General features: G+C 37.9%; 1 protein-coding gene across 10 annotated transcripts in view; it reads right to left on the bottom strand.

Annotated features, from left to right (window-relative positions):
• The window catches only part of NBEA (neurobeachin), an 862,398-nt gene that overhangs the window by 388,642 nt on the left and 447,036 nt on the right, over positions 1 to 26,720 (bottom strand). For all 10 annotated transcript variants that reach the window (XM_075061639.1, XM_075061640.1, XM_075061634.1 and 7 more), the window contains 2 exons: positions 25,214 to 25,275; positions 12,637 to 12,701 (listed from right to left, as the gene is read on the bottom strand). In XM_075061639.1, coding sequence (XP_074917740.1) covers positions 12,637 to 12,701; positions 25,214 to 25,275 — 127 coding nt within the window. The remainder of the gene's footprint in view (positions 1 to 12,636; positions 12,702 to 25,213; positions 25,276 to 26,720) is intronic.

Consider the following 26,720-nt stretch of genomic DNA (forward strand, 5'->3'; position numbering starts at 1 on the left):
TCTATGAATAATACCACATGAAATTAAAGCAGAGAAATCATCACATTTGTATCCCCCAAGACACTATTCTGTTTCCATGGCAGTAGATAGTTCAGTCCAAATTCAAGCAACATTCTTTTACAGCAAGAAAAATATGACAGAGCAATCAGGTGAAGACAACATTACAAATGCTTCAGGGTTTAAACCTCATGCTTCAGGTTTAAGATGATCTCTAACTATTAATGATCAGGATGAAACCTAGTGTGTGCATGGGAGGAGGCAGATTATCCCACATGTACCAACTGTGGGGTCTTACATCTTACTTTGAAGCATCTGGTATGGGATGCTGGATTAGATGACCCTTGTCTCAGATTCAGTATTGCAATTTCTGTGTTCCTATAGCGTAAGGAAGCCTTAGTATAAATGAGAACCAAGGCCTCTATCTGTGCAGGATTCTCACTCTTAAGAGTAAGTAGAGCTTGCAGAGGGGAGGGAAGAGGCATGTCGCAATATAGAAAGGACTATGATAAAAACATAACAAAAAGCAGTTCCAAAAGTCACTAACATAAAAACTGATTTTTGTAAATGAAAAGAGCCTAATAAGAGTAAATGGACAAAGTCTCCAGGAGTTACCATCTCTCAATTGTTACCTTTCAGAAATAGACAATCCTAAAAGAAACAAAACTTGGAGAGTTTCGGCACCTTGAAACCAGGTACTCCAGTATCAAGAGACCAAACTTGGTCTTGAGATGCTTCATATGTTTATAGGCAGTGCTGTGTGGTTTCCTTATATACGTCATAAATTGGAATATCCCTTAAGACTATCAGATGCAGTACTTCTGCCTCAGATAGTATGAGTCATGAAATGACCTGTAAATAAGGTCTGCCAGCTCTTAGTATGATAGGAAGAAAAACAGTTGAACAGCTAGTTATACATGATCACTTTTGTGACAAAAGTGCCCGTTGAGAAGATGTCAAATAAAATAAAAATCTAGTAAACCTTCTAAGGACTTTAGTCTGCTCCAAGTAGAAACCAAAAGAAGTTTTAACATTGAAAAACCTTATCAGGAAGGGAATCTGAGCACAGAAAAATGTTGGCAGGATGATAGGCTCATTAGGATGAAAATATATCTCCAACTTAAAGAGTCTATAGCTTGCTTGTAAAATCTAGTCTAAGGTGATTCATTCACTAGAGTCAGAAACTCATTCACACTGCAAGCTAATTGTCACCAGGCAAATGAACTACCATTTAAGAAACCTGAACTCACACCTTTTACATCACAGAAGAAGTTGTAATTGCTTTATTTCAGGACCAGGCTGGACATCCACTCCAAAGGCATCAGTTTTCACTTATGTACCACCAGCATCAAAGGCCACCTGTACCTGATGCCCTCCCAAGTCAATGCCATGTACATCTTCTGACTCTTCTCCTGAGGAAGCAATTCAGCCAAGGTATGAGTCTCCTTCCTAAAATTTACCTATCCTAGCCAACTTCCAGAGTAGATGTCATCTTTTGCTGCTGCTCTATTGTGAAGCGGCTATCTGAGGTCTCAGGTGAGTTTGTCTCATTACCAGTGTGCAAACAGCTTTGATCTCAACAGGATGGAAGTCAATCCTACCTTAGTAATCATCAACACTAACTGTGCCATGACCATCACCTAGGCTCTGAGGGTCTTGGTGTCAAGAGGGTGAAGAATCTGACTTTCTAGTCATGTTTGTACAAAGGCAAATAGCGCTGCTCTGCCAACTTGAATACATTTAACTTATTTAAATATTCTTTAACCCACTGGTCCCCAAACTTTTTACTTTGTACTCCACCTTACCCCTTACTGAGAGGGGTGATGCGGACAGGGGTAAAGGGTGCCAAGGCTGGGGCAACAGCTGGGGGTGGGCGCAGAACCCAGGCATGGTGCCAAGACCCTGGGCACAGGGCCGGCATCCAGGACCCCAATTGGAGGGCTGGGGCCAGAAGCAGAGCAGGATGGTGCTCCCTCCCTGGTGCTGCCCCCCTCCAAATGTTCCTCACCCACCTCCCAAAGGGGCACGCTCCACAGACTGGGGACCTCTGCTTTAACCTGTACTTTCCATATTGTGGTTTATGGTAATATTAAGTATTTTGTCACAATTTGCCTTTTTAGTGAAGACTGAAGCAAAATGGGCATTAAACACCTCAGTCTTCTTGATGTCATCAGGTATTAGCACTCCTTCTCTGCGAAGTAATGGACCTACATTTCCCTTTATTTTTCTTTTGCTCATATTGTATTTACAGAACTTACTACCTTTTATGTACCTTGTTAGATGAAATTCATTTTGTGCCTTACCCTGATTTTGTCCTACATGCTTATGGTATTCTTTTGTATTCATCCTTAGTAATCTGTCCATGTTTCTATACTTTTTGTAGAATTCCTTCTTTGATTTTCAGGGAATTAAAGAGCTCCCGATGGCGCTACATTGGCCTCTTATTAGTCTTCCTACCTTTCCTTTGCATGAGGGTAGTTTGTTGTTGTGCCTTTAATATTGCCTCTGAGAAACTGACAGCTCTCCTGAACTCCTTTTTCTCTTAGATTTTCTTCTTATGGCATGTTATGTACTAGTTCTCCGACTTGGCTAAAGTTTTCTATTTTGAAATTCACTGTCTTTATCCTGCAGTTCTGCCTACTTCCTCTCCTCAGGATAATGAAACTGTTTCATGATCACTTTCACTCAAATTGCTTCCAACTAATTCCTCTCTGTTAATCAGAATCAAGCCTAATGTCTAAAATTTGTAGACAGGTCCACTCCAAGTCATAATTTAGGTAGCTATTGTTTAATCCTTCTTCATAAACTAATTATTCTAACCTCCTAAACCTGTTGCTCTTCTTTGAATTTCTAGTGTGTTAATATCTTCCCAGTTAAAAGATGAGCCGAACTGAGTACAATATTCCTAGAGAGAGAGAGAGCAAGAAAGAGAGACAGACTATAACCTCTCTGTTCCATGGCATGGTGGCTATCTGCACTGAGCATAACACTGTGCAGGTGTTTAGTGCAAGTCCTTGCTTTTACTAAGGACAAGGATGTGACAGAGTTGGATATATCTATATCAAATTGTGAACTCCATTTCTTATGGTGAACTCCCTTTGCATTATGTGCTGAACACAGGTCTAAACTTTCTGGAGGCAACTTACTGAATTACATTTTAGATAGCTGCTCTACCCAGGAAAGAGGCTTAACTAGTATGTTGAAGACATCAATACAGTAATCTGAGGTTGTCAGCTTTGAATGATTCAACTACTGACCCATGGATCAATGGGTTTTCTACAGAGAGGTGGACGAAGCCTAAAAAGGGGTGGTGGTATGGGGCCACCATCAGAACTGAAAGCCTTGCAAGAACAAGAGGGCAGGAGGAACTCTGCCCAGCCTGAAATGTCAGCAGACTCTGGCCATGGCTACACTGACGCTTTACAACGCTGCAACTTTCGCGCTCAGGGGTGTGTAAAAAACACCCCCCTGAGCGCTTCAAGATACAGCGCTGTAAAGCCTCAGTGTAATCAATGGCGCAGCGCTGGAAGCGTGGCTCCCAGTGCTGCAAGCTACACCCGTACAGGATGTGGAGTACGTGCAGCACTGAGAGAGCTCTCTCCCAGCGCTGGGACTGCGACCACACTCACACTTCAAAGCACTGCCACGGGAGTTTCAAGTGCAGCCATAGCCTCTGACTCACAGAAGGGGTGAGATAGACTCAGGAAGAATGCGTCTCATGACTCTGTTGTTTTACAAAGATCTGTAACACTCAAGTGCTTTTAAATGTAAAGTCACTGTGGTTAAGAAATTCCTTTGCTGAGTCTGTGTTCCTTGCTTTCCTGCCAAGTTGACCCCGAGGAGGTTAAACTAGAAACCCAAAGAGCCCACAGCCTTGGCTGAACTCTGGGAAAATGTATGCAAGTGACTGGGGCACTTCGGAAGTCTGGTGTGCTTGTTTTGGGGGCTAGAACCACTGGATTACAGATCCCATAGCCCAAGAAAGGACTCAGGCAAGTGATATGAGCCAGGGAGTGAGCCTTAGAGTCCCAGAGCTAGAAACAGTGAATAGACTTTGCTCAAACTCCATTGACTTGGAAGGATGTAGGACCATGTGGTTGGACTACTCACAGGAGAATGGTGTCTATATTGGGTCAGGTTGCAACAGTTGTCATTAATCCTCCTACCCAAATGATGTCTTCAGATATGAATTTTCACATTCATCAATTTTCTTTTTTAGTTTCGCTATGTTACAGTCAGCTCTTGCAAGCAAATATCTTGCATAGAATGGAAGTGAAGAGAACTCCTTAGTTTTTTTATATTGCTGGATAAAATAGTAATGACTATGGCCCCCAGTCTGTCTGGATTCTCCGAATAAGTAAAAAAGACAGCCTATTCTTAAATAGCAACAGTCAAAATGTATTACAGAATGCACATTTGATATAGTTTAGCTAAGATCCCACTCCCTGTCCCCATTCCTGAAGACCTGCCTGCTTACTTGTCCAGAGGAACAGATGTATTTTCATCAGATACTCATTGCTGAGATCTGCCAAGATGCAACTTAGACAAGCTTTGGAGCTTACACAGAACTCTGTGTAAGCTTGAAAGCTTTTGTATCTCTCAAACAGAAGTTGGCCCAATAAAAGATATTTCCTCATCCCACCTTGTGTCTCTAATCTCATCTCTAAACACTCAGTCCACAACAAACTTGATATACAGCTCTGTCCTTTGCAACATACAACCACGTTAACATCATCAAGCTAGCCCAGTGCTTGGGAACCTCAACTCATGGATAAAGAAGAGCAGACTGAAGCTAAACCCAATCAAGACCGTGATTACGCTGGTTGCCAGAGAAAAACATTTTAAGGAATTTGGAGCCATCATGCAGTCTCCTCTGCTTTGAAATGCCAATACATAATTAGTCAATTTGACGATTCTTAGATTTTCCATTTTGGAGGAAATTCCACCCCTTCTGTGCATTGTCTGAATGCAGTTAGATGCAGTCCAATGTGTCCTGGGATTCTGGCTTCTCTGTACTCCTTTCATTGGTTTGTCAATCAAGTCTTTCTTTGGGATGTCACAAGTGATTCAAGCCTGTAAGTGCTGGCATCCTTTCTATTGGCCTGTAATGTGGCATGTGTGTCCAGAAATGCATCCTGGATTTGAGTTGGGAGGGTGGCAGTAAATTGAGATCTTGTATCAGCAGGTCCAGAGAAACCAGAATCATCTTGTACTCCCAGACCACAGCAGTGTCTCACTTGATGTTGGCAGGTGTAATGCCCATCAAAACTAGAAGCCACAATATTGGCGTTGATTTGAGAAAGCCACTAAACATTCCTAAGCATGGCATTAATGTCAGTGTCAACAGATTAGCGTGTGGGCTGTTGAACCAAATTGGTGCACAATATTCCACTGTTGACAAGAGCCTAGCTTGTATTGACGTTTGAAGTGCGCATCATATCCCCAGCATGTGCCAGCAAGTTTCTGGATGATGTTAACCCTTGTCTTTATCTTCTTTAGGTGGTGTCAAGGTGTTGGCTACAGCTCAGCATCTGATTGCTGGTAACTCCAACGTACTGTGGATTGTGGACACACGAAAGAGGCAGACCACAAAAGTTCACTTTCAGTGGCATTTTGGCTTCATGGGTTACTCAAATGGAAGGCAGAGAGAAATGTTTTTGAAGCACTGGTATTTCAAAGCTTGGCGACTGAAACCATCTCAAGTGTATGGAGGCTGCTGTTCATGTCTTTTTCTGTGGCCTTCAGAGAGGACATTTGTGTTGTTAGTGCAATGTCATTTGCAGAGATGAATTTACAAGATGATGTGACTGGAATGTCTCTGGTATAGAGACTGAACAATGCAGGTACTAAAACATATCCCTGTGGGAGGCTGCTGTTCAATCTCCATGATTTACTGGCAGATGTCTTAAGGTGTATGGTAAATCTTCTGTTAGTCAGCATCTTGGTGATGAGTCTGATGGCTGATTCGCATGGGAAAGCTAATGATAACTTCAGCATGACACTTTTGTGCCATACAGTATTTTATTCAGAAAAAAAAGGTCCATGAATGCTGATGCTTGTAATTTTCACTGGTAATCAGATTCTATGTAGCTGGTTAAGGTCACTGCAGTTGCAGCCAGTTCTAAATCCAGCCTGCTCTTTGGGGACCAGTTGCTCCAGTGTCAGCTGTAACTTTAGAAGTAGGAGCTACCCCAACAATTTATAGCAATTGGTAAGGAAGGAGATGGGCTGGTAGCTTTTGGGGTCAGTGACCTCTTTTCTGGGCTTAAAATGACTATAAATTTGACTACCTTCCACTCTTTTAGTACTACAGTAACAGAGTGAATGTTGCCGAAGAAGCCTGCCAGCCGCTTTCTTGCCTTTGGACCAAGTTCTTCAAGAATTCTGGATACAGTCTGTCCATTCCTCCCTATTTTCTAGATTTAGTGTTGGAAAGACCCTTGGTTCACTTCATCTGCTATGTAGGGGACAGAAAGGGGTGAAGACATCAGGGTGCTGATTTACTGCACAGTAGAGTTGATTGTGGACTTGGCACCTGATGTTTTAGTCATTGGCACAAGGGAGTTGGCAATTAACTGTGCAGAGACGGCATGTGCACTTAGTTGAGATAGTTTGTAGGCTGCTGGAGCCATACTTCCCAGAAGACGGAGGAGCTTCCAGGCTTTGTGGCTTGACCCAGTGAAGTCAAGTACCATCACAATTTCACACCACCTTCTTCTTCTTGCTGGGTTCAAAGACTCAAGTAATGGCATTGCAGTTACAGGGCTTTTGTTGGCTTGATGTTAGTGGAAGAGTGCCTCATTCTATTCTATTGAGCAAGGAGTTGTGAAATCACCCAGGGTACATCTGAACCATTGAACAGTTGTGTCCCCTCAGTTCTCCAACCTGGGGTGCTTTTTACACTGCTTTGGTGTGTAAGCAACCATTCCTGGTCTGCTCTCACACAGCCTTCAGTATGTAAATTACTCTCAGTTTCATTGCATGGTTGCTATAGCCAGCCACTCATGGATTACACTGCAGAGTAACACCAGCAAAATCTCCAGTGTCAGACTTTACCCCCAAAATGTGCATCTTTGTATTGCCCAGCACCCTCCTGGACAATAGAAGTTCATATAAAATCAGTCATTTATTAATAGAAAATGATATGCACAAGACTTGTTATCCCAAATGGAGTTTCCCAAACACTTCAAACACACTGGTTTAGATAAAACAATAAATTTAGTTTATTAACTACAGAAAGATAGATTTTAAGTGATTATAAGTAATGAGGCATAAAAGTCAGAACTGGTTACATTTATTGGGAAATGAAAGTAAAACACAACTAATACGTAACTTAATAAGTTAAATAAATTCAAAAGCAAAGGTCTCTCTCACCATATGTGCCACCAGATTTTACTGGCTAAACTCCCATTCAAACAGGATATCTCCCACAGTCCAATGCTGCTTTTTGTTGTTTCTTTGGGTGTTGTTGATGACGTGAGTAGAGAGGTAGGAAGAGATAGATGTTTTGGGGCATCTGCCGTGTCCTCTTATAGTCCTTTCTCTTTCACAAGAAACATCTCCAGCTGAAGTTCAGGAGATAGAAATTCTGCTTGGACAGGAATCTCAAGCTGTTCCTTTTTCAAAATGTAGATTTTCATCCACACCCTCTTTCCTGCCAAAGAATGGCCACTAAATCAGCTGACGATCCATTTGATTTCACTGATACCTGACTGAGGGGTCAGTTTGTCTTTTGTCCCTGCTGTGGCTCCAAATAGAGCCCAGCACCTTCTTGGATATCTGTTTTATATCCTTGGATAAAAATTTGCAGGGCTCATTCTGGAGCTCATTTCTTTGGTTCGATGATACCTCCATGGATTGATATAGAAGTAGAGTTTCAGTTTCATGACTTGTACATTCTAGTAGAGAAGGATAAGCACACTGAACATCTGCTTGGAATACGCAATTCTTCAGGCAGAGGAGACACTTACTATCTCTAGCCTTCAAGGGAATAAGTTCATCACAGATAGACATGGCTTGAAGCCTTCAGGTTTTGGTCCACCATGTTAAGGAGCCCGCTACAAGGGGCTCTGTATGAGGTGGTGTATGGGGAGAGGGTTGTGTGACCAGTAGCGTTATGTCCAGACATGTCAGATTAGTTCGCAGCAGTCAAAGGGTTTGGAAGGTTTTGAAGAAGTTTAGCCTGAGCTAAAAATTAGCAAGTTGGATACTCACCAGTTTCCATCTTGCTGCCAGGGACAGTAAGAAGGAAGTGAGGGAGGGTTGCGAATATCTCATCCTTTCTGACTTCATGTAGCAGGAAAAGGTAGTATAAGATGATGCCCAGCCTGGATGGAGACTGTTACTAAAAAAGCTCCTCTATCACATTCATGAGGTGCATGTGCACCTATAGTGAGTTCCACATTGATACATACTCAAAGGAAGAATAGTACAGGCACACGCTTTTGATTGAACTATGGTTTTCTTAAGGTCATCAAAAGGACTACTTACAATTTTTTGTGCTAAATACTTTTCACTGGTATGCACTGTGTATCATTGTTAAAAAGTTTCATCACTTTCATTATTCCTATCATTAGTTTGCTTTGAGCCAATGAATTTCCAAATAATTTTACACACACATTTTGGCAAATAAATGGAAATTTGAAATCCCAATTTTCAGGGAATGATATAACAGCTATTAATGGGGTTCTTGATTTGTGAGACTAGTACCATCAACTCTGCATATTCCCAGTGTAAAATGGATTAAGGAGGCATGCATACAGCTGATACTTTACAATTAAACTACAAAATGGGGAATAATTGACTAGGAGGCAGTAGTACTGCTGAAAAGGCTCTGGGGATTGCAGTGGATCACAAATTGAATATGAGTCAACAATGTGATGCAGTTGCAAAAAAGGCTAACAACATTCAGAGGTGCATTAAAAAGAGTGATGTATATCAGGGCTTATCTACACTACCACGCAGGGTCGATCTAAGATATGCAACTTCAGCTATATGAATAGTGTAGCTGAAGTCAACATACTTAGATCTACTTACCACAGTGTCTTCACTGAAGTAAGTCAACAGCTGATGCTCTCCTGTCGACTCCGCTTGCGCTCCTCATTCTGCTGGAGGACTGGAGTTGATAGGACAGTGCTCAGTGGTCAATTTATCATGTCTATCACAATAAATCGACCTCCGCTGGATCGATCGTTGCCCGCCGATCCAGCAGGTAGTGTAGACAAGCCCTAAAACATGGAAGGAAATTGTCCTGCTCTACTCAGCAATGGTGAGGATTGATGGCTGGAATACTTTGCCCAATTCTGGGTGCCACACTTTATGACACATGGACAAATTGGAGAGATTCCAAAGGAAAGCAACAAAAATGATAGAAAATTTAGAAAACCTGACCTATGAAGAAAGGTAAAAAATAACTGTGGCTGTTTAGTCCTAAGAAAGAGAGACTGTGGGGGACCTGATAGTCTTCCAGTGTGTTAAGGGCTGTTATAAAGAAGATGATGATCACTTATTCTCCTTGTCCACTGAAGACAGACCAAGGAATAGTTGGCTTACTCTGCAGCAAGGAGATTTAGGTTAGATATTAGGAAAAACTTTCTAACTATAAGAGTAGTTAAGCTCTGGAGTAAGCTTCCAAGGGAGGCTGTGGAATCCCCATCACTGGAGGTTTTAACAACAGGTTGGTCAAACACACGTCAGGGATGGTCTAGGTGTACTTAGCCTTGCCTCAGCACCTTGATGATGTTTCAAGGTCCTTACAGCCCTACATTTCTATAATTCCAAGGACTGAAAAATTTTGCAGTGGCAATGTTCTTTTACAGATTGATATTTAATGGAATTTTCCTATAAATCTGTCTTGCAAATATTAAATTTATGTTATAACCAGAAGCTCTTTTTATACTGAAAACTGCAAAAATACTGCCTATGAATAATACTTAGCAATTATGCAACTTTTTAATTTTAATTGTTAACCATGAACTAATCCTCATAAAGGCCCTTTGAGGCAGGTAAGTATTATCTCAATTTTACAGATGGGAAAACTGAGACAGGGTAACGTAACTTGTCTAAGGTTAGAGAAAGAGTCAGTAACAGAATCAGAAATAAACTCAGGAGTACCTGGGTAGTAATCCCATGTTCCTAAAACTGGAAAATAGTGCCAGAATGTCATGTAAATCATGACTACACAAATAGAAGTGGCTCAGACATCTATAGCACAACGCTACCTTGAGAAAGCTAAAATACAAATATACTAACATACATTATTTAAAAACAGGATGCTATTTATCAAAACCCAAGCAACAGAAATGTGGGCAATCTGTTTTTACTTTAGGAGTCAAAACTAATTATTATAATGAAAAGTCTTGTTTCATTATATTTCCAGTGAAATCATTAAAGATCACAATAGTGCACAAATGTTTTGATGCAGAAAGAACAAACAGGAAATCAAAATTAGGAAACCTTTAATAACATCCATATTTTAAAACCTGAATGTGTAAGACTGAATGATTAAAAATTATGAACTACTTTCCTTGTATTTTTTATTTTGTTAAAAAAAAGATGAGCTAGCAGGGTTTATTTTGGGGAAACTGTTGGTTTTTAAATAGATCATATACAATCTAATTCAGGCTTTTTAACTATTCGTAGTCTTCATTTTGCACTTAAATAAATTTAAAATCCAGTCATTATTGCATAGTGATTATATGCAATTTTACATTCCATTAACCGTGCTTTGTTTTAATTATAAGATCCTTTGTTAGATTCCTTTAAATGATCCAGTTTATAATTTCAGGCTGTCCTAGGGAGCACTTGAATTCAGCTGCACATTCATCAACTGTTTATGTCCTGTTAATTGTTGACAACTGCACAATCACATTCTCTAGCTATGATTGATGAATCACATTCACAAGTTTAGCTATTAAGTAGAATAAATATTTATAACAATTTCCACTTAAAGGATTGTTATCTTTAACCCCAGAAGGGTAAATTAAAAACTGATCTGCTAACTGTGGAGGAGAACAAGTGTCCTAGTAACACACACACACATATTCTGAAACATACCTCTGACAAAAATACGTGGGAGAAGATGTACCTATGGATAGTCTGGTTAGGCATTCATTTGATTGGACCTAAAGAGCAAGTTCTTTAATACTGCTCCTTTTGCTTTGAAGGTTACTGCTAGATGGATGTACACAGCCCATTGATATATCACGGTTATTACATATGAACTTAAAAAAAATGCAGTTTTGACATTTGTTCAGCAGTGTCATTTTATCAATGAGTGTGCAATAATCAGATCTGATTTTACTATCAAATGATGATGTTGAAAACAAAAAAACAAAAAAAATGTGGGTGAGTTTTCCAGCTAAAATGGTTAAATTTAAAAACCATAGAAGGCAAGCCAAGAAATTTAGACAAAACTACAGAAACCAAGTTTACTGGACAGTTTATTATTATTTAATATTTATACCACAACAGTGTTTAGTCAGGATCATTGCCCCATTGTGAGAGGTGCTCTACAAAGACATGGTTCCTGCCCAGAAGAATTTACATTCTCAGGTGATGTATATCAGTGTAGCTCCATTGCCTTCGAGGGAGCTATGCTCATTTACACCAACTGAAAATCTAGCCCAAGTGTATAAACTTAGTTTCTAGATAGAACTATTTACTGCATTATCTTTCAGTGCTTACTAGTCATCCTATGACAAGAATGTACGACTGAACAGCATATATCACACAATTAGACCAAAAAAATTATGCTCCTTCAATAAAGATAACATTTCAACAAGGGAAGATTTGATGTTTCTGTATTGTTAATGTCATACTACCAGTAAAAATGAAACTATAAAACAAACCAGCAAAAAAATCTTCAACAAGTGTATTATTATGAAGATTTTTGTTCAGCACCACACATAATACCATCAAAGACATCTAAGTTTAAAAGGCTTCTACCCCCTCGCCAATAGAAGCTATACAGGCAATGGAGATGACTACTACCTCTGCCTAGAAATATCTTCTGCCAGCTAAGCCAAAAGAGTGCAACATTATTGCTCAGCTGGCTGGACAGACAGTATTGAAAAATGATGGCACAGAACAAAAGATAAAAGCAGACACAGACCAAAGTAACATTAAAATTACTCTATTGTTAATAAATATCTTAACTGCTTATAAAACTAGGTAGCTCACATAAACTTGATGTTTAATCTGTTTCATGTAGCACCTTAGATAGCACCAAGTAGTCTAGATAAAATAATTTCTCATAAACTGAGAATATAAGGAAGTGCATCTGTACAGTGAATACTGTACTCCTAAAACAGATGGAGTGACAGATGGGTTTACAGATTGGGCTCCCTAGATCCTCTGTGTAAAACAACCTTGCTACTCAGTAGGATAATGGCTCAAATCTCAAATAAACCTCAAACCTTTACATAGCACACAGGGTGTTTTCAGTCAATTAATAAGAGTTTAACATTTTATACCTAACTAAATTAAATATTTGCTTTGCACAATATTAGTGCAGTAAAGTTCTTTTAATTAAAATGGCCTTTGCTCAGGTCTTTTTGGAGCAGATGGTGAGAAAGCAGTATCACCGAATGGAATGAAATGCAAAATGACTACTTGTCCAAAAGCTTTAAAATTAATTACCTTCCTTCATTGATGAGCTCAATAAACGCAAGTCCTGCATTCTTCTGAATAGAATTCTGCCATTCCTAAAAGGAAAAAAATACCATGTTTAAGAAGTAGTAAGGGATTTTAATAGGAAGCCTGAATTTGACCTTGATGAGTGTCAGAGGATTATCTGATCAACATTTTGCATGGGATTGTCTGCCCACCATATGCTTTGTCTTTTAAAATACACCTTCGTACTTCTGTAACATAATAACTGAAATTCTATCAGTGGTAGACGAGCAGCCAATATAACAGTTAACTGAAATATGCTGAAGTACATAACAATTTAGAGATATGCAAGTTTCTAATGCCAGTAAAGGGAAGGGTTCAAAAGAATACCATAAAACCAGATCAAGATCACAAATGAAGACTCTGCTAGGATGAGAGAGCAAGAGCTCAACTCATTCTACTGCCAAATCTGCTTTTTGCTTAGAACGAAAATTTCCCATGTGTGTTATGATCTACCCTGCTTTGAAATGGGAATAGATTAAAGTGTATTAGGGAACTTGTGTGTGGCAGCAAAGTCCACACACACATTTAGTGTGCAGTAAGTTGTTGTGGAATAGGATTATACACCATCTCACTGCAAACTAAGTATTTTTATCTATAAACACTTAGTTTCAGCCCTTCCATTGGCTGGCATTAATTTGGTGCCTATCATAGTCTTCATTACTGAGCAAGGCCTAATGCCTCAGTCTTGGGAAGTGATCAACTTTCATCCACCTATCTTACAAATAAAGTAACTGAAGCTGCACAAAGTCACTTCTTGTGCAATTGATACTGACATAAGTCTCTAATATGGCAAATCTTATCAACATAATCATACTGTCTTTCAGAATAAACATAACATTTCTTTTTCTGTGACTGTCTGTAAGTACTGGACAAAAGGCCCCTCCAGAGCCAGCAACAGAAAACTGGATTCCTGATTCACAACATTCCTCCACTGTTTAACAAAAAGTGATGTGTCACATCCCCCTTTGTTGGCTGATCCACACATAAGATTATTACTGCTATCATCTACTCTTAGTTCAAGGGATGGAGGTCATAGAATCATAGAACCACAGGGTTAGAAGGGACCCCAATGTTCATCTAGTCTAACATCCTACCAATATTCAAGATTTGTTGTGTCTAAAAAACCCAAGACAGATGGCGAACCAGCCTCTTTTTGAAAACCTCCAGTGAAGGAGCTTCCAAGACTTCCCTGGACAGTTTGTTCCACTGTTCTGCTGGTATTACAATTAGGGAAGTTTTTCCTGAGATTGAATCTAGATCTGCTATGCTGTAGTTTGAACCCATTGCCTTACCTCCGTGGAAAGAGAACAATTTGTCTACATCTTTCTTATGGCAGTCTTTCAACTAGTTGAAGACAGCTATCATATCCCCCCTTAATCTCTTCTTTTTCAGACTAAACATAGCCAGTTCCTTCAGCCTTTATTATTGTTATTATACTAAGAATATGCCAGCACTTGAGGGTTACAAAAAAAGATACTAATAACAGAATATCATAAACTCATGAGTGGATTAAAGGTATTGGTGCTATAGGCCCATGGTCTAAAGCTTCAGCTCCTGAAGTAATATGATTACATCAGAATCTTTCACTCTTTAATATTTTTAAAAAGGCAATTTTTAGCTCATGGTTGCAAAAAGCCTGAAAATATGAACCAAGCAAAACCGATACAGTGATGGCTGCCCGACTCTGCACAGAGCCTGAAACAAAACCTCAGTGTCCCATGCTTCTCACCGATGTTTTAACTATAACCAGAAGCAATGGAGGGGGCATTACCTACACCACACCAATAGAGGACTCTGGGTAGTAGTAGGAAAGAATCCACTGGGTCTCAACCCCCTTTCTACCAAGCAGATACACCCTGTTTGATGGGTGACGTACTGGGGAGCCTCACTACTGCACTCCTGCATCTCCAGCAGGAGATAAGGGATCCCTGATGCTCTACTGTCATACCTTGGGGCACAGGGTGCCTCAGGTTTCTGCTCCTGCTATCCCCACTCCAAGGTAGGGAGCGGGGGCAGGACCATCGGGAGGCCAGATCACCTGCCTACAAGGCCTAAACTTGAGTAACTACAAAGCTTTAATTCCTTCTGCTAAGAAAGTATGGATAATAACTATTAAAGATGATGTACATTACCATTAACAAATCAAATCCTATTAACATGAAAAAATATTCCAAATATTCTCCTCAGTTTCAACCAGCCAGTGTCACTTTAGAAATTGAATGTAGTCACTGTCTAGTCCCAATATGCTCTAAATATTCAGGAGCAGCCATTTCCTGTGTTTTTGGAGGGAAGCAAAGAGATGGGAACAATTGAGATACTTTGAAGAAGCCAGACCTAACTGGTCCTCCTGCTCTCATCTAATAGGAAACCATTATTATAATTGGTCTATCCTCCCACTTTGCCTTGCATCCCTGACTGCTTGATCTAATCTCTTTTCTCAAGGGGGAAGAAGCAGTACACGACTTCCTGGCAGGAAGTTCACAGTACTTCTGTTCATTTGCTTACAGAAGTGTGGGATGAGAGTAGAATTAGGCTGGCAGCACTAGGCTAAGAGGTGTCATTAGCAGAGATTTGTACTTAAAAATAGTGTGCTAGTATTGCTTCCATTTAGCTGAAACCTTAATTTTTGAATTGTTCAGGGACTGTATTTATTTCTCTGTTGTCCTTGCATTTTGTACTTTTTATTACTTATTTGACCGCATTTCCCAAAATAAGAGCCTGACACTCCACTGTGCTCCCTGTGTAGTGAATCATACCTGTGCAAAGTGGATGTAAAATGCTACCATTCTGATTTGGTAGCATTTTACACCCACTTTGCACAGGTGGAAATGACTGCATAAGGTGGAAAGCACTGGAGAACCACCCCTATGGTTACTATCAGTTTACTGGATATAGTCTTCCAAGTTAACCTTTGACAATATCTTGCTTTTTGATATTACATATGAAAAGCTCACTGATATTTTGTGATAGTAATAAAAGTAATAACAAGATTCTATAACTAAACATTTTCCGATTATAAAGATTAGAGACCCTTAAAGTCCTCCAGTGTCTATATTTTTCTCAACAGACTCTAGTAAGTGAATAAGTAGACTTTAGGAGTTCTAAAAATTATCTTTTGATTCTCATTCCACTAGAAAAGAGAGCTGAAATCTCAATTAATGTTATCTTTATTGTAGTCCTCTCTTTCCTCTCTCTCCACTAACTTAATTAGTCTGAATATTTTATTTCTTTCTTCATTTTTATTGTAACATTGAACCTTAATTGAATATTCAGTACTAGGATTTTAATAACCTACTTAATTCCTCAATTACAGTACCTTAATCATAACTTTGTTTCAGAGAAGCAATTCAATTATTTTGGTCCTTTTGTTTCTGTTGCTTGAATATGCCTGGAAAAAGAAGTCTACGAGGTCAACTCTATAGTTGTGACCTTCCTTTTCTTGGGGGCAGGTTCTCTGGGTTTTATAAAAAACTCTCCTGTCTTCATGAAATCCATGTGGTTTAACTCTAGGATTATCCTTGATTTAAATTTCATGTTGCAAGATTTCTTACTAATGGGGTGGTCACATCACATCTCTAAAATCATGACCTAAACCATCTTCAAAGTAAAGGCTCACAGGAAATTTCATTTTGATTACAGAAAGTGATTCCCTGAGGCTGAAAGAATGGATCTGAGGAGGGAATGAAGCCTAAATGAATTTGCCAATACTAATCAGAGTGAGGATTAGGATCTAAGCACTCCAGCTCCCTCTCATTACCTTTACCCTCTGCCATCCCTTCTCTTCACACTCATTCCTACTGTTGGGGTAGACATAAGATAGAAAAATACGGACCTGAGCAATTATTTTTCCAGGTTCTACAGCTAGCTGCAGATGACCGGAAAGAGAAGAAAAGACACAAGGTTACACATGGGCTAGTCCTCCATGTAAATTTTGAGCCAATTTTAGGATTCTTATCAAAGACACCTCCTTATACTTGCCTACACTCATCATAAATGAGTTCCAGAATGACTGACAACATGCTCCTGGAAGGCAACCAGCAAATATGGGGACCTCTTGGGATACTGGGTAAATCACAGCAATGAAAGAGTGTTAGGAACTTTTGAATTGAAATCTATATGAAACTCATTTTTCAAGTGAGTTTTTTTTTTTTTTTTTATAGACAGCACAAAGATGCCATCCGGGGTGGGTGGGTGCGGGGAGGGGAAGGGGTACATTAGAATTCATTGGCTACAGTCTGGGGAGACTAAGGCTCAGCTACCTTCTATCTCCTTGACCTGCAGAGAAACTCATGTTCATCTGTTTCTGTCTCCCTTTGAAGCATAGAGAGCCATTTCTCATAGAGTTTGCAATTATACTCTGCAAAAATTAACAAATTTAAATGATAGATTATTAACTCTAATTTCCACTATGTAACAATTAGTGCATCTCCACAATTTCAAGATTTTATCTGATTTACATGGCTGCATAATTAACATTAACCTTTGTAAGTCAGGATTTTCTGAAGTGTAGCAGATTACACTTGTGAGGTGGAGGGGAAGAGGTAATAGACGAGACTCCATGCATTCTGTCCTCCTGGAACCAGCTAGCTCTCTCCACTCTTCCGGATCTACTATGTGGCTGTTTCCCACCTGTAAGGTCTTTGCAGGATATATCCAGTATGAACATTTGCCACTCCAGTATCTAAGACCATTCACAAATACAAATGTCCTGATAGGGCAATCAGTGAGAAATATCTTGACAGAATAGGAAGTGAAGGGATAGAAGGTACTGTAGCTTTCTCTTTTAAGACCGGTCCAGCAGGGGCATAGAGGATGTCCAGATCAGGATGTCATTGAGATAGGCACAGAGATATATCCCTTCCAGGTAAAAACTGGCCCCTGGAACAGTCAGGATCTTCATGAAGACCCAGATATGAATGAGATCAAAGACAAGAGAGTGCTGACCACTGGGGGCAAATCAGAGAAACTGACAGTGCCCTGGCTGTGGGGATGTACAGGCAGGTGTCCCACAGAACAATCTAGCAAAGGACATTGGCCAGCATGAAGAAACGAATAAACTCTGAAACTTACATTAACAGAGGTAGATGCTCAGGAGATGGAAGTCGAGGATGGGCCAGAAGACATTCCTACCATGAATAAGGATTTAATGGGAGTAAAGTCCCACTCCTCTTGCTTATGGTTAGAAGACCAGGGAAATTACTCTTTCCAGAGGATCCTGAATGTTAAGAGTGCAAGGCACAGGCACTAGCATAAGCCTGCTAAGCCTGAGAGAGAGAAAAGATTTAAAGGGAAAAGAAGCGCTCTGCTTCCTCTACAGAAGGGAAGAACTAGCTCTGCCAAAATTAATTTACATACTATAATTCAATCCAGTGCCAATCTGTACAGTGCACTATGTTTTATTATTTTGGAGTTCGTGATCTGATTTTGGAAATGATATTAAATAGTGCATGTAAATATATTTATATATGGGTGAGAGACTGTGAAAGATATTATCTGGGGAAAGTATGTCATTCTGACAAAACTGCTTGTGAACACTGGGTAGTGAGCCCAAATTCAACTGACAAACCAGAAATTCTGCCACAGTAACCAAACATTCTGTATAGCCTTCGTCTTGTTTTGCTTTGGGTTTCCTATACAAATATTCTGGACCCTATGTGGAGATGACTTTGTTGAATCAGAACTGTGCAGCAACTGAGCTGGGTGGAGCTGACTTTGATCTGTGGCTGCCTGGTTCTGGTGCAGTGGGGAAAGACTTGTTAGTGAGGACACTGCTATACTGCAGCAGACAGGTTAAGGGAAGCCTCTTCGTAGCTGGATTCTAACTGGATTCATGACAGAGATTTGGATGGGCGAGAACTATTTTGTGAACAATAGTTTTGGGCCTCAATAAGCTAGGCAATTAATAACTGGGACCTGGAGCCAATCGTTCCCTCCACAACACTGCTGGAGTTTTGCTAACTTCATTGTATTATGTAAATAGATATTTATGATGCTTTTCCAAATATAAAGTATATGTGGTTTCCTATTCCCAAGAATGCCTCAGTGTTTTCAAGTAGGGAATAAATACCTATAAAAGTCACCAGGGGATATACATTTTGAAATCCGAAACCCTGAGAGTGGACAAGTTTTAAACAGTGGCTCATTTATTTATTTTAAATGTGAGACCTAGACATCATCTGAATCTGGCCCACACCCTCCTCTCCCTCTACTTACTTTCAAATGAGGTCCCATCTTCCACTTCTCTTCTCTTCCAGCTCCTCCTCTAACTCTTTCTGGTGTCATAAAGCAGCCTCTTGCTTTTATAGATTGTCCTCCACCCCCCTTCAGAGCTGATCCAGAATGTGAAGACTGAACTACAACCATCTATCCCCCTCTGCTCTGCTAACCCATCTTAACTCCCCTACTGAGCTGAGAATAGTCCAGCATTTTTCCCCTGGGGCACTTCACTTGATTTGAGCCACATCCTTTCAGGACACATAGGTGAAAGAAGTTGTCTCAAAGGGTTCCTACATTGGTTACCTCCCACTCCAAGTGTAATCTTTCTGCCTGGTGTCATAGCAGTAACAAGGGCCAGGTTCCGACGATGTCTAACACTTCCATTTAAAATAAATAAAATGAGCCCCTACTTAAAACATTTTCAGACCCCATAGCACTCTACTTGGGCAGTCTGGCTCTGGGGGTGGCTTTGCAATAGTAAGCCTGACATGAATAAAAAAGTAGAGTGGGTCCCAGTTTCAGTCTCTGCCTGGTTTGGTCCACTGTAGTGTTTGTCCACTCCAATACCCCCCTTCAAGGATCTTGATACCCTTATAGTGAAATCACCGAGTTTGGATTTTGCATCCACCTTGGTGTTCCAGTTCCTCAGGAAAGAAGGACTTGTAACAGGAGAACCATTCCTAAGGGACCCCTTGGAAAACCAGGACCTATAGCAGGTCAGGCTGTGATTGGAAGAGTTGTGCAGTAACAACTCAGGTTGTTTGTAATAACCAGAGGTTGTCAAATAGTTTATGAGGAGCAGATACATCTTGCACTTCGGAGACAACAAAGATCCCATCACTGACCCAAGATCCACATTCAAAGTTATGTTTTTGACTTCCTGGAATATTCTACTTGAGGCATTTTAAAGATTCAGTTGTACAAGTAGAATATAGAGTAAAGGACAGGCACACCTTTGTACAGAATATAGAGTAAATAAATAAATATGAAAATGGACTTTTTATTTTAGAAGAATACTGCAGCTTAGATGTCACTATTAAGAGGATCGTCCTTATATACAACAGCCTAAATGTATAGATTCTTAATTACAAACCATTAGCTTCAATTATTTCCCCTTGTAGAATGTCAATCAAATTCCTCTCCCCTCCTTGATGTTTACATGCTTCAAATATTTGGAAATGGTTTTCATGCTCCAGTCCTGCCCAAATTATAGACATTTAAATTGAATCCTGCAAACACTTAAGCATGTGCTTGATTTGAAGTCAATGGGATTACTTATGTGCTTAAAGAGAAGCACATGTCTAAGTGTTTGCAGGACTGTCACATGCTGTAATTAATTCCATGCTTAAGAGTTTAATGGTCTGGAGTTACTTCTTTTAACCTTATAAGGGTTTATCTATATCAGAAAGTGGCACCAATTTAAATCTGTTTTTAAATTGATATAGAATGCAAATATCTGTGTGGGCACTCTAATTTTGCTTTAAGACTGGCTTACTGGGTTTATCTTAAGCCTGTCCTTAACTGACTTAAGCTAAACCAAAATAAACCACACTCAAACTGAAATAAGAGTGTCCACACCAGGATTTGCACCATTTAACTAAATCAATTTAACTGATACCTGAATAAAACCAATGCAACTTTTTTTGAATAGCCAAAGCCCTACATCAATCATTCTTCCTTAAGAATTTTTGTTGTTTTTATATACATTTCCTTCAACTTTCCTACATCTTTTAGTGTTAAAGTGACCACAGATAAACACAGAATTCTAAGTGCAATCTCACCATAGTCATAGAGAGTGGCTATAAATTCTCCAATCCACTTTGTGTACATTGCCCAATATTATTTTGACTTTTGAAACCATAATGAACAGAAAGCTCATATCTGCTTTACTGTACATTCACTCCAGTGTTTGCATCGACTAGGTTTAATTTGTCCACTAATTCTGTAATTCTCTAACGCGATCAGTGTAATCTGGCACAATTTCATTTTTTTAAACCATTTACAGTTCCACAGCTTCCCAAAGAAACTATTTTCAAAACCTATTTACACCTGAACTGCAAGACTGAAGTTTTGAAATGTTCTCATCTCTATGAGAGTCTCATAAGAAGTTTTATTTGTTAATTATAAGTAAATTATTTTTGCTTGTTATATGTGAAATTTCCCTCATAATTCCCCAGATGGCATCTCCTGGGAGAGCTTGTATGCAACACGTAATGTCTAAAATCCCAGTCTTTCCTTAAGAAAAGGAATCAGGAACAGATCTTTTCCTTGCAACACAAGTTGCTCTTAAAATGCTTCCTTTGCAGACCCTTGGGTTATGATCCTGATTAAACTTAAAGCACAGTGGGGAAAATCCTTTTTAGCTAATCAGGAGAATAAATGAAACAACTTCAAAACTGCCAAATATTGAAGTTTGTTAGCTATTAAGAATTTCAATTTGTTACTTTATACTTTTAAACAGGTGAACTAGTAATGTATTTTAAACAACAATTAATGTCTTAGTATTTAAGAAAATAAACCTCTCTTGCTGACAGATAAGGTACAGAAAAATGTAAGTGATATCTGATAAGGCTTTATTATAAAAACTGGAAGAATCCTATGGGATAAAATCACTCAATTTATGCAGAAGCTGTACCTCTGAAGAGGGGAAACTTTAAAAGAAATCTGGGAATAATTAGAAGCTATTGTAGTATTGAAAAAAGTTTGGAAAAAATATTGAAATCTAAATCTGCTACATATCAAAAGAAAATTTAATGAAAAAAACTAATGTGCGGCATTTTTTAAAAAAATTGCATGGTTTGAGAATCTGTCACTCAAGGCAGCATCACAGCTGTGACATATAGCACTACGCTATGGGGAACAAAGACTATAATCAAGCACAGATCTTGTCAAAAATAACACATCTTCATCATTTTTACGCAAAAATATACTGCATTCAGATGAGGATGCCTGCTTTATAGAACATGTAAGTTATTACATAGTTATATGTAAGTTATTACATATAACCAATTTTCTAGGGGAAAAAAATTAAGTATTTGAAGAATAATTTTTGTTCTATGTAAATATAAAATGAAAATAAACCTAAAATTAATTTAGTTTTTAGTCTAATGCAATGGGTGTTATTATGGCTTGTTAAAAGAAAAAAATAGAGAAAGATATACCAAAAATAGAGAGAAGAGAAAACAATTATTAAAACCAAATGATGCACTATACCTATAGAAGTTCCTTAAAGCTTAAAATGTATTTTTCACAGAAACTCAAAATTCCTTTGGGGGAATTGACTTGATTGCATATCCCTCAGTCTAAAAGGCTACCCATATGAAATGAATTATCCATGACATGTACCTTCAGACATTTGTAATGTGATATTTCATGTAAATTTAGACCATACCTTGGATGTGAGCCACTGGCAATGTTAAGTTTATTCAGGAGCTCAGATAAGAAAAAAAATTCTGACATCCTCGCTAATCTGTAGTCGTTAAAATGGAATTTCTAACATAAAGAGCATAAAAGCATCTAATTTGCTGTAGCAAATGAAAGGAAAACAAACTTTGCATTTCCCTTTCCTTTTTCAATGTCTAAAGTTACCCTGTTCTATGCAAACAAAATCTTACTTTTCAAAGATTTCTAGATCATCATCTGTCTTTTGAAAGACAAAAATACACACAGCAAACATCTATAAGTAATCGGGAGAATGCAAAACATTTTGAATACCCATTTTAAATAAAGATTTGCTCATGTTATCAAAAAAAGCCTTAGTTACAACACAAATATTTAAAAAGCACACAAAACATATACTGCTTCCAATCTGTGTTTCTCAAATCTTCTTATGGAGAAGGGCAGGTACCATTATCCTCATTTTATATAAAAATCAGTGGCAGCGTTAAGAATGGAACCCAAGTCTCCTGACTCCCAGTTTTGTGGCATACACTAAGAACCACACTATCTCCATATATGCAGTTTCTCAAAGTCTCTCTCCTCTTAGCCAATATTTTCAACTATTTTCTTCATATTCAAATTCTTTAATATTTAGCATACCTTTTTCATAGCTAGTTTTAAAATTAAATACAAAAGCAAGTCTATAAAATTACTTTATATAAATATTGGGACTGCAAGTATGGTGGCACTACTTGATATCATACAATGTTCTCGGACCATGCTGGTTAGATTCATTGTAGAGGTCATATATTCAGGCTTGATAAAGAAGAAGGGAGAAGAGTTGTACCACTACATTAGAACCCCCTGTTGACCAATTCCTATCCGAACATTTCATGCCATTCTGTCAGAAGGCAACAATGTAATGTTACAACAATGATCTCAGAATTGCCTACTGACAATGGGGTTCTAAATCTTCTTAATAGGGCTGCAAAGGGAACAATCCTTAAATGTTCAGAAATGTCAGATTTGGGAGACACAGGAAAAACTCTTTATGTGGGTGATTGGGTACAGAGAAGAAAGCTTCTTTATACAAAAAGATTACAATTTTTGGTAAAATAGAAACAATAAATAATTCTATTTTTTCTGAATCTGTGTAAATTCTAGACAGTTATATATTTTGAATCATTAAATAACTTTTCTAAAATACACAAAAAATAGCAAATTGATTTAGCTACATTTGTTAATAGCTTCACTAAGAAGTCTAAAGAAAAAGCATTGCAGAAAGAGCTTAAATTTCCTCACTCTTCCTTTCAATCAATATTTGAGGCAAAGTTTCATCTCCAGGGCCCTTAATGGCAGGAATTCCTGGAGCCAGCAAATGAGTAATGTTAAACCTATGATTAGATGATGAGGCCATCAAAGACACTAGCCTTAATGCTACATTCCACTTTATTCCTGTGATTTGCAGTAAAACTGAAGACTAAGGGAGAAGGCATTGTAAGTTATTCCTTCCCTCAAGTAAAGGCTTCAAAAGCTGTTAAAAAAAAGCAGCATGACATGAAACTCAAAGGCCTTAATGGATCTTTTGGAATTTCCCTTGAACCCAGGACTTAACCATTAGGTAACAAATTTTTCAAGTGCCCTGCAGGAGAAGGTCTGAAGTTCAAACCCCACTGAGGATTCCGGCCAGTGATGTATTTTTCTTTAACTTCTCCCTAACCAATATCCATCTTGGCTAAAAGAAAAACAAGATCTAATGATTTCCTTATGGGTACGGGCTTGAAGAAACGTAACCTGCAGACTGGCAAACAGCAGGTAAGTTGAAAAAAAAGCAGCTACATTCAGTTGTAAATATTATTAATTTTCAGCTCTCTGTACTTTTGACCAGTCTTCACTTAAGCAGTCACTAGATACTGTACTCATTGTTTGGGCACATTTCAAATATGCACAGTGGATTCTACAATACGAATTAAGAGCAAGTACAAGCTTAGTAATAGTGCTGTGTGTGTGTTTTTATATATATATATAGAGAGAGAGAGAGAGGGGCACCTCATTTTACACACTACTCTGGATGAATTTAATCGTTCTTCAGGCATTTGTGTGTGTGCATTTGTTAAATAATATGAAATAATTAAATCTTTGGAGAAAATTTAGAAGCTATTTGGGATGGAGGCTCTATTAGGATAACACATATTTGCTGTAGAAAAACCAAAGAATATTTGTTGATTCTTTAATATAACTATATTTTACAAGATTACAGGTATGTATGAAATCTAGCCAGTAACGTATTTTAAATTTAATTAAAATCCAGGGGTGAATTATCAAAAGCACCAGGAGAAGTTACTTTATTTTCAAAATATTTTTAATAATTTTGTATTCTCAGTTTTTTCATCTTTGAGTGCTTCTGTGAGAAATCTAAAATTATGTTAAATAATTTGACCGTATGATATTGGAAAAATGGAAAATTAAAAAAATAATCCAAGCATCTGAGGGATCATTAATAACCATTTTAGCCAGCTTTTTAAATACTGACTGAAAGGTTACATCAAATGTGCAATAACTTACATCATGTATCCTAGAGGTGAAAGTTAATATTACTACATAACAACATTTTAAAAATAACTAATTCAGGAAAATGAAAGTTTCATGTGAAATTATGACCAAAAATTCTGCATAACAGGATAAAGTGTATAATGTATATGCATATATATTTTACAAATAACTGTTTAGAAAATATTATTTTGCATGTCAATATGAATGTACTGTTGCTCTACAACATGTACCAAGAAATTACACTTTACAGAAAGGTGTGAGAAATGGCATTAATATTTGCATCATATTCAAATAGAAAGAATGAAAAAAAAAGCAAGAATAACAAACTCAAAATTTAGTAATATATGTCACTGTGTGAAGAAACTAATACAATTAAAGCCAAAAAATGTCTTACCTGCGAACAAAGCAGCATAACAAGTTCAACCACAGAAGTACTCGACTTCATGCACACAAGGCCTGCAATAAACAATCAAAAGTGAATTAAAAAGGTTACATATATCAAGCTGTCAAAACTTTATATATTCTATAAAACTGAATTTGTTTCCTTAAAACCAATGTAACATGTATTTTCAATCATTCAAATTTACTGAAACAAGTTTGAAGTGAAAACGGCCTTAAGAACTTCTGATTCAGATATACATAAATGTACAGAAAGCAGCACACAATTGTTTGCAATCATTGTCATGTGTAGGTTAGAGTTTTTTATTTAAACATATTTTATATTTAAAATTTTTTTTTGAGGGTTAGCGCATTTCAATGACTAGTAGAAAGCAATCTTACCCAAGAAAACTTCATATAGAAATCTTTGGAGGCCTGAACCTACATTGACTAAAGTTATTCATATGCATAAGTCTCAGACTCTCGTCTATGCAGGATCAGACCCTTGTTTTGTAACTAGTTAGATTTTCTTTTGGAAATTTCCCCTTCATGTAGCTGAAAATATAAAATATTTAGTTAAGGAAAACATGATTGCCATAATAGCTGTCATTTTTTAATGTGCTTCTGAAATACAATTAACTACAGGCTTCCACTAAAATGTCTTAATATAATTCAATATTACTTTGTTTTCCTCAAAATATGGGCTGAAGATGTAAAGGAGAAAAATGTTCTTAGTTACAGTGTCAGTAAAAATAAAATCAGCACTTAACATGATGAATTAATTTTGTCATCTGTAATTCTTAGATCATTTACAAATTAAAGCAACATCAGCATAGTTAAATATACAGAACTTTATACTTAACTCTGAATAATTATTACAATATAGTATGTTCATATTTATTTGCAGCATCAGAATTGTAGATTTCCTTTTGGAGAGAATCAGTGTCACATTTTACATGTAAAAGATACATTTTAAATAGTGGATTGGCCATTTGAAATACAATAGGTATTGGAGGAGAAAGGCAAATTTATTTTGTTAATTTTAAATATAGTAGTTTCAAATTTTAAAATTAAATAGGATATACATTCATTTTAATGGTTTGAGACATGGACACGCTTCCTACGATGCTGAATAAAAACATCAAATATAGAAAAAGTTTCCTCGTAGCACTGTTACTAAATGGAAAGTTGAAAAGCAAACAGATTTGTTTTAAGTAGGTTTCAACAAACAGCCCGTAGAGATGAAAGTACTCCCACACAATAGCATGTATATTTATTGCAGGTAGCGGATAAATACTCTTTTGTGCCTGCTAAGCTAACAACCCCATCCTTATTGTATTGTAAGACAGAACAAGCTGTAAGAAGCCACTAGCATTCCATTTTATCAGTTCTTTGAGCAGACAGTTAACTAATGAAATAAGATGTAGATGTGAAAAGCTCATTTAGGGAGACAATTGCTGTAATTGATCAGCTATTCTTATGCTCAAGTGCTAGAGGATCAAAAAGATTAATGGGACACTTTT

This window comes from Chelonoidis abingdonii, chromosome 1 (genome assembly GCF_003597395.2).
Source record: "Chelonoidis abingdonii isolate Lonesome George chromosome 1, CheloAbing_2.0, whole genome shotgun sequence".
Lineage (NCBI taxonomy): Eukaryota > Metazoa > Chordata > Testudines > Testudinidae > Chelonoidis > Chelonoidis abingdonii.